General features: G+C 48.2%; 1 protein-coding gene across 1 annotated transcript in view; it reads left to right on the top strand.

Annotated features, from left to right (window-relative positions):
- NFATC2 (nuclear factor of activated T cells 2) overlaps positions 1-13,081 on the top strand; it is a 75,705-nt gene that overhangs the window by 42,447 nt on the left and 20,177 nt on the right. Inside the window, exons 8-9 of the mRNA XM_041417907.1 lie at positions 603-729; positions 2,257-2,952. Coding sequence (XP_041273841.1) covers positions 603-729; positions 2,257-2,952 — 823 coding nt within the window. The remainder of the gene's footprint in view (positions 1-602; positions 730-2,256; positions 2,953-13,081) is intronic.

The raw sequence follows: 13,081 nt of genomic DNA, 5'->3' as shown, positions 1-13,081 counted from the left end.
TGTCCTGCACACCCGCGGTGCCAGCCCGGGCTCTGCAGGGTGCTGCCCCTGTGCCAGCCCTGGCTGCTGTGCCCACACCCAGGGTTTTCCTGCAGGATTTCCTTTGGAGGGAAGGAGCCCCTCTGTTCCCTTGGCTTGCTGGGACCTTGGTGGGCAGGCAGAGCTCTCAGGAGCCAGCAGTGACTCTGCCATGGGCTGTGCCTGTCCAGGAGGCAGCAGGGTCTGCCTGTGGATAAACCAGAAGCCTACAGAATAACTGAGTTATTCTGACAAAAAGAGGGAATTCTGCAGTGCATGCTCCTTTATCAGGCACTGTGGGATTAGCAGAGCTTCTGCATTTGTCACCATTTCGTGTTTTATTTGTAGCTGAGACTTCTCTCCCCAAGTGCAGGAGGGATACAGTCTATAGAAACCAACTTGCCAGTACCAAAAATCTTCTGATCTTCCACCATCTGCCCCTTGTTTCTCACACCTTTCTTTATAGGGATGAGTAGGGAGATTCCTCTTGTTCTGGCTGGAGGTGTAGCAAGGGGAGCTGCAGCCAAACCCCTGCCCAGCCTCAGGTGCTGATCCCTTGCTGTCCCCTGTGTTATTTCTTTCAGAGCATGCTTTTTGTGGAGATTCCCGAGTACAGGAACAAGCACATCCGCACGGCCGTCAAGGTGAACTTCTATGTCATCAATGGCAAAAGAAAAAGGAGCCAGCCCCAGCATTTCACCTATCACCCAGGTAATTCTCAGGGACAGAGCCACTTGTTATCTAAGTTCATGAGCAGGATTTGATTTTCTGCTCTGTTGTTTTCTTGCTGTTCTTTGAGAATCTAAATGTTGCTAATTTAATTCAGCTCAGCCCTCAACAGCTGCTTGGTTTAAAGGTGCCTGTGATTTATTTGTGAGGAATTATTTGTGAGGAATTTCCATCAGTTTGGGTGTCAGTTATCTGTTATTTTGCAATGGGCTGATGCTGCCCATTGGTGGAAGTTTGCCAAGAGCCTCAGTGGGAACAGGCCCAGTCTGGGACATGCTGTGACCCTCTGAAAACCACAAGTGTTGCTTCTCTGACGTGTCCAGCAATAAGAAAACATCAGATCTGGGAAAGGGCTTGGGATGGAGGAAGGCAAGCAATATATATTCTTCAGAGTGAGGCTAGTTGAGAAAAATACGAATGCTTTTGTGATGTCCTTGCTCTGGGGGATTGGTGAGCCATGTCACAATAAATGCAACAGCATTATTAATGAGATTCCCAGAATTTCTCAGCTTTGGCTGGGGGGAAAATATTGTGAGAAAACCAGAGTATTGTGTTTGTGGAAAGCAGAAAGCATAAAATAACAGCACCACATTTTATGCAAGCTTCAAATGATGTCTTAATTTGACTTGTCTCTTAGGAAAGGCAAACATTCGTTCAGGGTCTTATTTTGGTCTCCTTCAGCCTGAAAATCTCTGGTGCTCTCCCTGAATTTGTGAGCTCTGTAGGGTATCACTAATGTGAAGGATTTGTACAGTTGCTAAATTGTTCTGCTCTGGAGCAGTATTGAGAAGCACACTTCTCTCTCAATACAATCCCTAAAACAGACCACTTAGAAGAAGGAATCTTTACTTCCAGACAGGAATTTTGCATGACTATTGTATGGTTTCCATTGTGTGGTGTTTCTGTAGTGAGTTTTGGGCAAGATTTGACCAAAAGTCACTGGAAATGCAGAGGACCATCATTTACCCCACGAGGATTCACACAGCTCTTATTAAATCCTGGTCTTTTAAATGATGGTGTCAGACAGGTCTTCAGCTCAGTGCTGAGGAGAATTTGTGCAGCAGAGACAAAAGCTCTGGAATAGTTCAGCTCTGCCTTTGGTCACTTGTTAAGTGTTTGACAGAAAGATGGGGAGTTGTTTATGTCCTGGGATTTCTATTGATTGGAAGTACTGCATGAAACACCTATCTATGACTTCTTATTTGGTCTGTGTTCTAGAATGGCCCTTAAATGAATTAAAACAGGAGCTGAAGTGTTGAATTTTTCAACTTTAGCAATTTGTGGTTCGTTAGTGCATTAAAGATTTTTCAAGAACCTCTTAGCACAGAGTGCTTTGAAGAATCTTTGCCGTGGTTGCATGTGGGTGATTTATTCAACTCAGTGCTTGTGACATATGAATTTACACACACAAATCTTGTAAAATGCTTAAATCTCTTATTGCTTCAAGGAAAAGCTCTCTGTTTCTCCTCAGCTCGTTACGAATAATGTCCTTTGCATGCTTTATTCTAGTACCATCAATCAAAACAGAGCCCATTGATGACTATGATCCAGCCCTAATCTGCAGTCCAGTGCACAGTGCTCTGGGGACAGTAACACAGCCTTACTATTCACAGCACTCAATGGCCACCGAGTCCCCTTCCTGCCTCGTGGCCACCATGGCTCCTTGCCAGCAGCTGCGCTCAGGCCTCTCCTCTCCCGACTCGCGGTACCAGCAGCAGAACCCGGCTGGCATTTACCAGAGGAGCAAGAGCCTGAGCCCCAGCCAGCTGGGCTACCAGCAGCCCGGCCTGATGGCCGCGCCCGCGGCCATGGCGGACGCGCACAGGTCCGTGCTGGTGCACGCCGGCTCTCCGGCCCAGAGCTCGGCCGTGCTGCAGCACTCCCCGGCCCACCAGCAGTCTTCTCCTGTCATCCACTACTCTCCAACCAACCAGCAGCTGAGGTGCGGCAGCCACCAGGAGTTCCAGCACATCATGTGCTGTGAAAATTTCACGTCCGGCGCGTCGAGGCCCGGCCAGGCGCAGGCCGGCCAGGCGCAGAGGCTCAGCCCCAGCTCGTACCCCACGGTCATCCAGCAGCAGCAGGCGGCCCCGGGCCAGCGGGCGGCCAAGAACGGGCCACCAGGGAGCGAGCAGAAGGACGTGCTGCCAGCAGGAGTGACCATCAAGCAGGAGCAGAACCTGGACCAGGCCTACCTGGATGACGGTAAGTGCTGTGCCCTCTCAGGGCTGCTGTGGTGGAGGGAGGGGTGAGGTTAGAGTTCTCATTGCTCTGTTCCTCCCCGTGGCCCCTTGGTGGGTGTGGACATTTGTGTGCATTCAGGCTGGATTGGGGTCTCTCATTAGGTGCTTTTTTGGTTGATGGCAAAGCACTTTGGCCACTCACCCACAGGACCCCTCTGCTTGCTCCGTGCCACTTTGAGCTGGTCCCATTTTGTCTCCCTTTGCCAAAGGTTCCATTGCCAGTTTGGAAAATGGCGGATCTGAAATTACTTCTTCATTATTTTATTATATTTTTTCATATCAGGGCAAAGTCCACTTTGTAAAATGCTCTTGTACATTTTGTACCAAAAAAAAAAGCCCATTGAGCAATCTATCAAGGCCTGTAATGAATGGGGTAGTGCTGCAGGCAAAACCATTGCAGATGTTCTAGATGAACAGTGGGACATTGATAAGTGAAACAATGCTGTTCCTTTGTTGTGAGCCAGCTGATTTAGCCTTTAGGAATGAACATAAGTTAGAGTAAAGCTTTCTTTGAACATATCCTGCTTATTCTTAGGTAGGCAGCTATTGGCAGTCTGGTTGATTGGTTCTTTTATTAAAGCATGTTTCTGGCAGGAGGAAATCAATGCAGAATTAATAGTGCAGCTGGACACTGCAATCACAGAGAGCCTCAGCAAACCCAACATTGATTTTAGTGGGAGCAGAGTGAGGCTGCTGGAAATTTTGCTGCAAGTGCAGGATGTTCCTGTGCAGGAAGTACAGACCTGATTGTCACAAATGCAGCTCTGCTCTCCTCTCAGTGTAGGCAGTTGCAGGCTTGGTCTCCTGGGTGTGCCCCAGGATGTGCTCCAAGCACCCAACAGTTTGGGATTTTTCCTGCACTTACCTGGAGTTGTGAAACTGTGCCTGTGAAAGTTTTGCTTTCCTCAGCTTGGGTCCTGAGTGCTCTGTATCGTGTGCAGCCTTCACTGCTGGCTTTGTGGGCAGAGTTTGGATGGTTTCCTCTGTTACTGTGTTTGCAGAGTGGTTGATGCAGCTTTGGTGCCATCGCAGTGAAATCTGGAGAGTTTTTATGCTTCCCTTCTCTGAGCACGAGATTCAGGAGTCCTAAATTTAACTCGGGAGATTCACTTTTCATTCAGGGAATTGGGCATGATAACAAAGCAAGAGGATCTTTCTGACAGGAGAACTAAACACTGTTATTTAGGGTAATTTTAATATGAGAAGCTGAGAGGTTTTTCCACATTTCCAAAAATACTTGGTACACACCTTGTAAAATAAAGAACAGAAAGAATCTTGAAGTAAAAGCTGACTTCAAAGTCAAGCCATAGTCCACTTAAAAGAACTCCCAAGACAGACTGCAAAGTTAATTTTGCTGCGTTTTGAATCAGGGGCAGCACAGCTCACCCAGAATGCACTCAGCCTCCCTGCTAAGGGAGCCATCAGGCAGAACAGCAGCAATTAATAATGAAATCCCAGGCTTCTCCTTGGCTGCCTGGATCATCTTCAATTGATTTCAGCTAGAGATTGCTTTATCAACAATGCCACCCATGTCAGGCCAGGCAAGATGGGCCACATGCAGTCTCTTTACTGACCTCAGTGAGTTTATATCAGCTGGAAGTGTGACTTGGAGAATTGTGATTTACTTTAGGGCTTTGCAAAGCATTTCATTCTGAAATGTTCAGGACTTGAATTGAAAAGCCACATTGTTTGCTGCTGGGGAAAAGTGACTCAGAACATAACAAAAGCCATGTTTTTCCTGACTAGAAAGTTTGGGTTTGTGCTTTATGGCATTAAAAGAAAGCAAGTCCAAAGGATTACGGAGGCTTTGCCCTTAAATCCCTTTTATCCAGAAAGCCCTTGTGAGATAAAGTGAGCTGTGAGGTCTTGCAGTGATTTTCACGGGCAGACACGGAGCTGGTGCTGGCCCAGGCAGGCTGGGCACGAGCCAAGTGCTGCTGCTGCTGCTGCCCAGGCTCTTGGGCAATCACTGCTGTGTCTCTCACTTCCCTTCTCTCTTCCTCCCTCCCCCCATCTTCCTGCTCCCCTGCCTTGTTCTCCTTTCTCCAGAGTTCTGCTGACATCCAGCTTTCGTCCCTTTGCTCTCGTGTCTCCTCTCAGCCTCCACGGTAACACACAGCCTTGGTGCTCTGGGCTTTCTTTCTGTTCTGTTCTGAGCTTTGTGCAGTGACCTGGGCATGGCCCACGCTGGCAGATCCCCATTCCTGGAGCTGGTGCCTCTCACAGTGGGCACGCTGGGAATGCTGGGCTGTCCTGGCAGTGAGCAGAGCAGAGCATCCTGCAGCTGACACTGTTGTCATTTCTCTTCACCCCTCTCAGCTTCCTGAAGTCACTGCTGGCAGCACCTCTCATTGTTTTCTTCTCTTCCCTGCTGTAAAAACATGTTGTCCTTCCTGAGACCATGGCTTGGTTTTGCTCAGAGCCTCTACAGGGCACAAAACACTGGGAATTCAGCACATTTAACCTGCCTTGAAGAGATGAGAGCTGTTCTCCCCTCTGTAGGAGGATTCCAGACTCTCGAGGTTGAGTGCAGCCAAACCAGCCTGGAGCCCAAGGCAGGTGATGGCAAGGATTTACCATCTTCTCAGATGGGTTTTGCCGTGTGCCAGGAGTGCTCGGTGCCCAGCTGGTGCCCTCCCCAGCCCCCTGGTGATCATTCCAGCAGAGGTGCAGCTGGTGTCTGGCCCTGCTGCAGATGTGCAGAGCTGCCACTTGCTTTCTGGAAGGAGACTTTGGCCTCTCTTCTCCTCTTTCTGTGCAGCCTCAGGCAGGAGGTGCCCAGCCCCTGGTGCCTCCTGCAGCTTCCCAGCCCTGCCCTCCCAGCCAGAGTGACAGAACAGGCTTACAGGAAGGAAGACTCCCAGTCAGAGAGGGTGGATTTGGATGTGCACCCATCAGGGACTGATGCAAGTTCAGCATTGCCACACATGACTGCATTCATGCACATACCCCTCCATATTTCTGTGTAAAATAGATATATCTGTAACTTTCTGATATCAAATACTGGGAAGAATCCCCAGAGGAGGGGACTGTTCATGAAAAAGTGCCAGGGAAACCTTTGTTATGCACCTCTGCCTCAGAGATTCATTGCTGCTGGAATTAGGGGGTGAGGATAGTGGCAGGAGTGCAGGAGACCCTTGGGGATGCACCAGGTGTCCAGGCTGGTGCTGGCAAGCAGGGACAGCCTCAAATGCAAGTGAAAGCCATGGGGTGACAGAGTGATAAGCTCCTTTCAGCCGAGGCCTCATCTTAATATTATTCATAACCAAACCGCCCACGATGGTAAAAGTTACCCAAACAACCACATAAATATGTTGACAAATAGAATGTAGTTCCTCCAGCACTGAGAGAGCACTGAGGTTAACTCTTTACAGCACAAACCCAGCCCAAAATGTAGTTCTTTGCAGCACTGTCTGCAGTGCCCTGGTGGGGCAGGGTCAGGGCTGGGACACTGATTGTGCTCCTCCTGCAGAGCCACAGGGCTCCTGCTGGCCCAGCTGCCACGGGCCAGCTCCCCCTCTGGGGCACAGACACCAGGCTCAATTCCACACACAGATTGTGGCTGTGTAGCTTGGGTGTTATCAGCTTAGATTGAGATCTTTTCAGTTCAGCTGTCAGGCTGAGCTTTGCAAAGAGAAATGATTGTCATTATTCAAATAGTAACTGTCTAACCACATCTGACGCTCCGAAGTCTGCTGGATACAGCAGCTCAAAATTATTTTTGGTGCACAGAAATGTCCTCTGGGGAGGAGGGGGGCAAGGCAGATGCTGTGTAGTGGTTTATCAGGCTGCTGATCAGCAGAGATGTTTTATGGTGAGCTCAGGTATTTCGCAGAAAGCTCGAGACACGTCAGATATTTCTTTAGAATGCGGCTGTGCAGGATGTGCAGTGTGGTCCTCACATCACCCAGCTCTTCTGATCACCTCCATGACAAGCTGGGTGTTCCCTGTGCACTTTTTCCTCACCAGCAGCACTCAGAGTGTTACATCCCCACATTTCCTTCCTGTGTTCTTTCATTCAGCAGTGAGAAAACCCTCAGTCTGTCCCCCCTGGCACCGTGACATGAAAATCACATCCCTTTTTTCCTTCACCTTCAGCAGGAAGCTTTCTTTTCTGGCCAGCTCTGTTCTCCCTGAGCAGGGAGTACCTGCAGGAAACCCTGTCAGAGCCCAGAGTGCTGCTCCATCACTGAGCTCCCTGCTGCCAGCCCGTCCTGGGGGCTCTGGCTCGGTGCTGGCACGTCCTGAGCATCCTGCTGGCCCTGCCCGTGGGTGGAGGGCTGGCACAGGCAGCTCTGGCAGCTCCTGCCAGCCGGGGCTTCCACAGGGAACCCCTCTGAGCTCTGGAGCTGCCCTGCCAGGGTCCTGCCTGCCTGGAGAGCAGCTGATTTCTCTCTAAACACTGCCTTGAGCCCCTGCACAGACAGCACAGAGGATGGTGGCTCTAGGGGCATGTTTTGGGTTGGTTTGTAGTTGTTTTTATCTTGTGTCCACGCACAGAGTCAAGTAGCAAGACAGGGCAGAGGGGAATGTTCTTGTTTGCTGGCATTCTAGACAGGGGTGAATTTGAATCCTACAAATGGGCTGGGGTTCAGTTTCGAGCAACAATTTGCATCTAAAAAAGCCTTGCTCTGTTTTTAATTAGAACTTCTTTTCATAGAAGGTGTGGTCACTTCTGCTCAGGCAGAGTTTGACTAAGAGTGAAGCCTGTATATGCTCCAAAACATTTTGCTCAAACACTCTAGCAAATCTATGTATTCATCAGGCTCATTCCTGAAGCTCTGACTCACATTCTTACAGATTTTCTGTTCTCTGCTGGGACCTTGCAGCGCTCCCTCGGTACCCTGCAGCTTTATTTTTGGATCACTGCTCGTGTGGGTTTGTGTTAGGATCTCCATGCCCTGTCCTGTGCCTCGCTTTTCTAGAGGCAATATAAAAAGAGAAAAAGCCATCGTTCTGCTCCCAAAACCCTGAAGTCTGTTGGCAGGAAGCAGAAGGATCAGTCTGTTAGGAGGAAGGTCTGGGTTCATTCTGAGCTTGGTCTTTCAGCAAAGTATTCAACTTCCCTGCACTTCAGTTTGCCATTATTAAAAAGTACCTTATCCTTCCCTCTTGTGCAGTTAAGCATTAATTAATTTGTGTTAGCAACACACACGTGGATTCTCAGAAAAAAACTAACACTTGCATACCTAAACGTGAATTAAGTATTTGTGTTGTTACAGCAGGCTCCATCTGCTTTTCTTCTTCACCTCTAGCAACAATTCAGTGTTTAAAAGCTCAGACAAATGCAGCCCCATTTGAAGACTGCCCTTTCCCCAGCAGCCTCAAAGCATGCAAACCAAAACAAAGCGAGAAAAAGAAAAACCCATACATCCCAAATCAGCAGCAGAGGAAGGAAGAAAATGAATTGAGTGATTAAAACCATCGTTCCACTGGCACCTCTTTGTTCTGGAGCTCAGGAATCTCTAATTGGTGCAGTCAGTGCCCACAGGCGAGTTGTGTCACAAAGCGTTTCCTGTGGAGCAGCACAGGAACATGCAGAACCCACGAGCTGCAGCAGGGCACGTGGGCACTGCTGCCTCCTCCCTGGGCAGATGCCCACCAGCACCTGGTCAGCAAAGCCCAGTTCCAGGGGTTTGAGGTGGAAGGCACGTCCCCCTTTGCAGGCTGGCTGTTATCAGCTGGAAGCACTCAGCTTTCGGGAGGCATCAGGCAATTTTCAATGATAGTTTTGAAATACTGGCAAAGAGTTACTTGAAAAAAAGAACTTGTTCGTGCAGTTGGGAATTGAAAGCTTCTAAACCACAATAAAGTCCTTTCCCAGACTTGCTGTCCATTTAGTCCAAGCTCATGGCATTCCTTAGACAGTCTGAATCACAGGCAGCAGACAGCTCTTACAAAGGAGACCATAGACACCCATCTGTTGGGAGGCATCTGCCAAAATAGACCATACATTTACTTTTATTCCTTCAATCCACTTTCAATTTAAAGGGATAATAACAATAACATTTTTCACTCCCGTGCAGAGAAATGGTAATGAATTAAAATGATTCCACTGCAGAAGGAGGCAGACAGCCTTGTCCCCAGCTCTCACAGATGGGTGAAGCAGGATCAGAGCTTCTGGGGGACTTGGCTCCAGCTGAGGCAAGAAGTCAGTGGTGAAACTGTGGCTTTCCTGGGGAATCCCAGACGTCCAGGTCCCCCCAGGTGTGCAGGAGCTGGAGCAGCACTGGCTGTGCTGTAGATGGTTAAATCATGTTGCACTGAAGGGAGGGACTGGCAGAGCTCCTTCTCCTTTCTCTCCTTTCCAGAGGCTCTCTCCTTTCTTGCTGTACCTGTCAGAGTTGTAGGTGCTTTCCAGCACTGAGCTTTGGCTGGCAGGTCACTGTCACTGGGGTCAGCCTGCCAGAAACATTCTTAAAGGGATAATAACAATAACATTTTTCACTCCCGTGCAGAGAAATAGTAATGAATTAAAATGATTCCACTGCAGAAGGAGGCAGACAGCCTTGTCCCCAGCTCTCACAGATGGGTGAAGCAGGATCAGAGCTTCTGGGGGACTTGGCTCCAGCTGAGGCAAGAAGTCAGTGGTGAAACTGTGGCTTTCCTGGGGAATCCCAGACGTCCAGGTCCCCCCAGGTGTGCAGGAGCTGGAGCAGCACTGGCTGTGCTGTAGATGGTTAAATCATGTTGCACTGAAGGGAGGGACTGGCAGAGCTCCTTCTCCTTTCTCTCCTTTCCAGAGGCTCTCTCCTTTCTTGCTGTACCTGTCAGAGTTGTAGGTGCTTTCCAGCACTGAGCGTTGGCTGGCAGGTCTCTGTCAGGGGGTCAGCCTGCCAGAAACATTTTCATTTCTTGGGGATGAGTCTGGAGACTGAGCAAAGCTGTTGTGTGAGCGAGGGCAGGTGTGAGGAAAAGGGATCTTCCTACAAGCTGGGAGTGACTCCAGGTGCTTCACACAGAAATTCTTTCAGTGCAGTCAAAATCCTAACAGTTTTGACAGCAGTCTTTAAAAAGGGGCTTTGGTGATGAGAGATGTGCAGCTAGAAAATGGTTTATAACAAAACCGTGCAAAATAGGAAAGGGGATTAACTCATTCTAGTGCTGAATTCTCCATTTTGCACTGAACCAGAGAAGTGCTCTCTGGAAACTCGGGCAATGCTTGTTACACTCCAGCAGCTCACCACAGAACTGTGCTGGTTAAGGTGGTTGGGGTTTTTAAATTATTTTTTTTTTAATTTTGCTAACACAGCTATTATGGTGAAAACCCTTGTAGAGACACAGCTCTGCTGGTGTAAAGCCCTGGGGTCAGCACAGTCAGGCTGAGTCAGGGAAGCAGCAGCTCTTTCACTGCAGGGATTTGTGCTGGGGTGACTCTGCACGGGCAGGGGGCTTGTTCCTGCTCAGCTGGGGCAGCTGACAGAGTAAACACAAATGTGGGGAAAGAGGAGGGATTTTTCTGTGGCAGTAATTGCAGGGCTCAGCCTGCTCGGTCTGTTGGTCACCTCAGAATGAATCCCAGTAGCTCCCAGCACAGGTGAGGCACTGGGCTGGGTTCAGGTACAGGAACAGGCTTTGCTGAGAAGCAAAGGGGGTGTTTGCCCTCACTAACAGGGAGAGCAAGAAAATCCTTTTAGCTCCCCTTCAGAATGAGCATCATGTAATTGAATATTAATCAGTGAACTAGCTCACATCCACATGGCAGCTCGAGGCTCTTGCTAATTCTTTGCAGTTCTTGGAATATTAATAGCAATTTAAAAGTCCCTGTGCAGGAGACTTTTCTTACTGATCTTTTCAGGTCCTGTCCAAGAAAAAAACCAAAATGTTAAAAATACAAATGGCATGTTTTGGGCTTTCAGAATTGAGACAGACAAAACTGATGCAACTTTGGGGCGGGAGGTTGATTGCATGATTTAAAAACCAGTCTCATGATTGCTGGAGGCCTGACTCATGAGCCCTGAACGCCTGGGTTTGGCATTGCTGCTCCTCACAGCTTCACTTGCTGCAAACTGAGTTAACGCTAGGAATGTGCAGAGCTGGGGAAAAGGTCTTTTCTCCCCTTAAAGCTCGATGTAATCATTGGGAGGATTCAGCTCCTCCTGCCATGGCTCTTGAAAAGGCGACTCGAGTCCTTTTTGAGCTGCTTTGAAACGCTGGAGCAGCTGCACAGAACCTTGCTGCTCGGAAAAGTTTGGAAAACATCTGCGCATTTTTTTTACTGTTGTGAAATAAAGTGCTTGGCAAGAATAAGCACCTTAAAGATCGACAGTCTTTTTATGGTGCAAACTGAGCAGTTATAGGCAGTTGTAAAGTCTTCTACTGTAGAAAAGTGCCTGGATTCTCAGCATTACTTGCACAAGCAGAATTTCTCAGCTCAGGTCTCCTGCCAGGGAGCAGGGATAGTTGGTAGGGGGACTTTTTGTCTGTATAGACCTCTTCTCTCACAAGAATGGAGACCTAGAACTTACTAGCTTAAAATCTGGGTTTTTTCCACCTCTTTTTCATAGTTTGTTGTAAGTAATAATGTAATTTATTTACAATTAACTATACATATAGAAATATAATAATTTATTGTCAGTATGTATTGATAAATCTCTGGCCATTTTTAAATTAAGAAAATGAGGATGAATCATCTGAATTTCCCATCTGAGTGGGAACTCAGAGCAGTGAGAGCTGCTTCTCTGCCCAGCAGAAGCTGGTATGGCCTTGCACTGCCCAGCCCTTTTATTGCTGTATCCTCAGCAGTTCCAAGAGATTTCTGTGCCCACATTTGGATGCAGTGAGTGCTTAGAGGCATTTTTAAAGCAAATGTACAAGACAATCCTGCACTGGCTGTGCGAGGTACTCCATGACCTGACAGGTCACTGCAGCTCCTCTGATGTGCCAGGGGAGAGTCAGGGGTGGGGGAAGAACAAGTACTTGGAGACCACAAAACTCCCTGCAGCACTTTAGCTGCTAGTTTGATTTTCAGGCAGGTGCTGGCTTTCACACTCTTACTCTGTAATTCAACTTTTTCTGTGTTTACCAAGAAGAAACCTAAAATGTATAAACAATGCAGTTGTGTCTGAATCATCACTCTGAGTCTCCATGCTTCAGTTTTGCAAGCACAGAAATCTGGGCATGCATCCAGCTGGGAATTTCACAGATGACTCCTCACTCTAACAGGGGTCTGCAAAAACCTGAAATCCAAGGATTCCCAATTTTGCAAGCATTCATATCCTCCAGTTTGTGTGCACATCTCCAGGGGATGCTGCAGTCTGTTTGGAATTAAAACTCTGATCTCTACAAATTTGCATGACTAATGGTCTGCAAATGACTGAGAACTTGGTCTTGAGTTGGATTTAACCAACGTTAGGTATAAAAGAGTTAAATCTTCAGCTACTGTTAACTGGAGTCAAACCACTGAGGATCACAGAGCTTCACCACGAGCAGCTCTTAGTGACCCAGTGACAAACCAGGCTGACACTCCTCATCTTCTTACACGTTCTCCTAATCCACACAGTTCCCATTTTAATCAAGCCATGTCCTTTTGTGGATTTTTAGTTTGGAAACTTTGCACTCCAAAATATAAACTAACCTCTGCCTTCAGCTGAACAAACACTGCTTCTTTAGAGTGAGATTACAATTTAGATGTAGTGAGAAAAGGATTATTGACTTCTGCCTGTGGGATGTGGGAGTGCTAGGCTTCCACCCGAGGGGGAATTCTTCCACGTGGATAATTGTCAGGTGTGGAAGCAAAGGTCAGAAGGGGCTGTCCCTTGCTCCTGGCAGTGGGCATTGGGAAGGGCTGGTTGTGCACCAAACAGTGTGCTCTGCATGAGCCTGAGACCTGCACAGGCTGTAGGGTGATGTCCCTGCAAAGTGCCAGCAGCGTGCTCCTTTCTCAGTGTGACTGCAAGGAGAAACTTGGGCCAGGGCAAAAGCAGCAGTAAATTAGAAAAGTGTGAGTTTGCAATCATTCCCTGTGATCAGCTCTGCCAGGGCAGTCTAGTCAAAGATTCCCAAATTGTGGTGTGGTTTGGTTTGGTTTGGTTTCTTAATGATGAATGACTTCATCAGCCATGAATGAATGGAGTCAAATGTAGGACAAA

This window comes from Onychostruthus taczanowskii, unplaced genomic scaffold (genome assembly GCF_017590055.1).
Source record: "Onychostruthus taczanowskii isolate IOZ18803 unplaced genomic scaffold, ASM1759005v1 scaffold57, whole genome shotgun sequence".
Taxonomy (NCBI): Eukaryota; Metazoa; Chordata; class Aves; order Passeriformes; family Passeridae; genus Onychostruthus; species Onychostruthus taczanowskii.
Note: the sequence above shows the minus strand (reverse complement) of the source record. Positions and strands in the feature narration are given on the sequence as shown.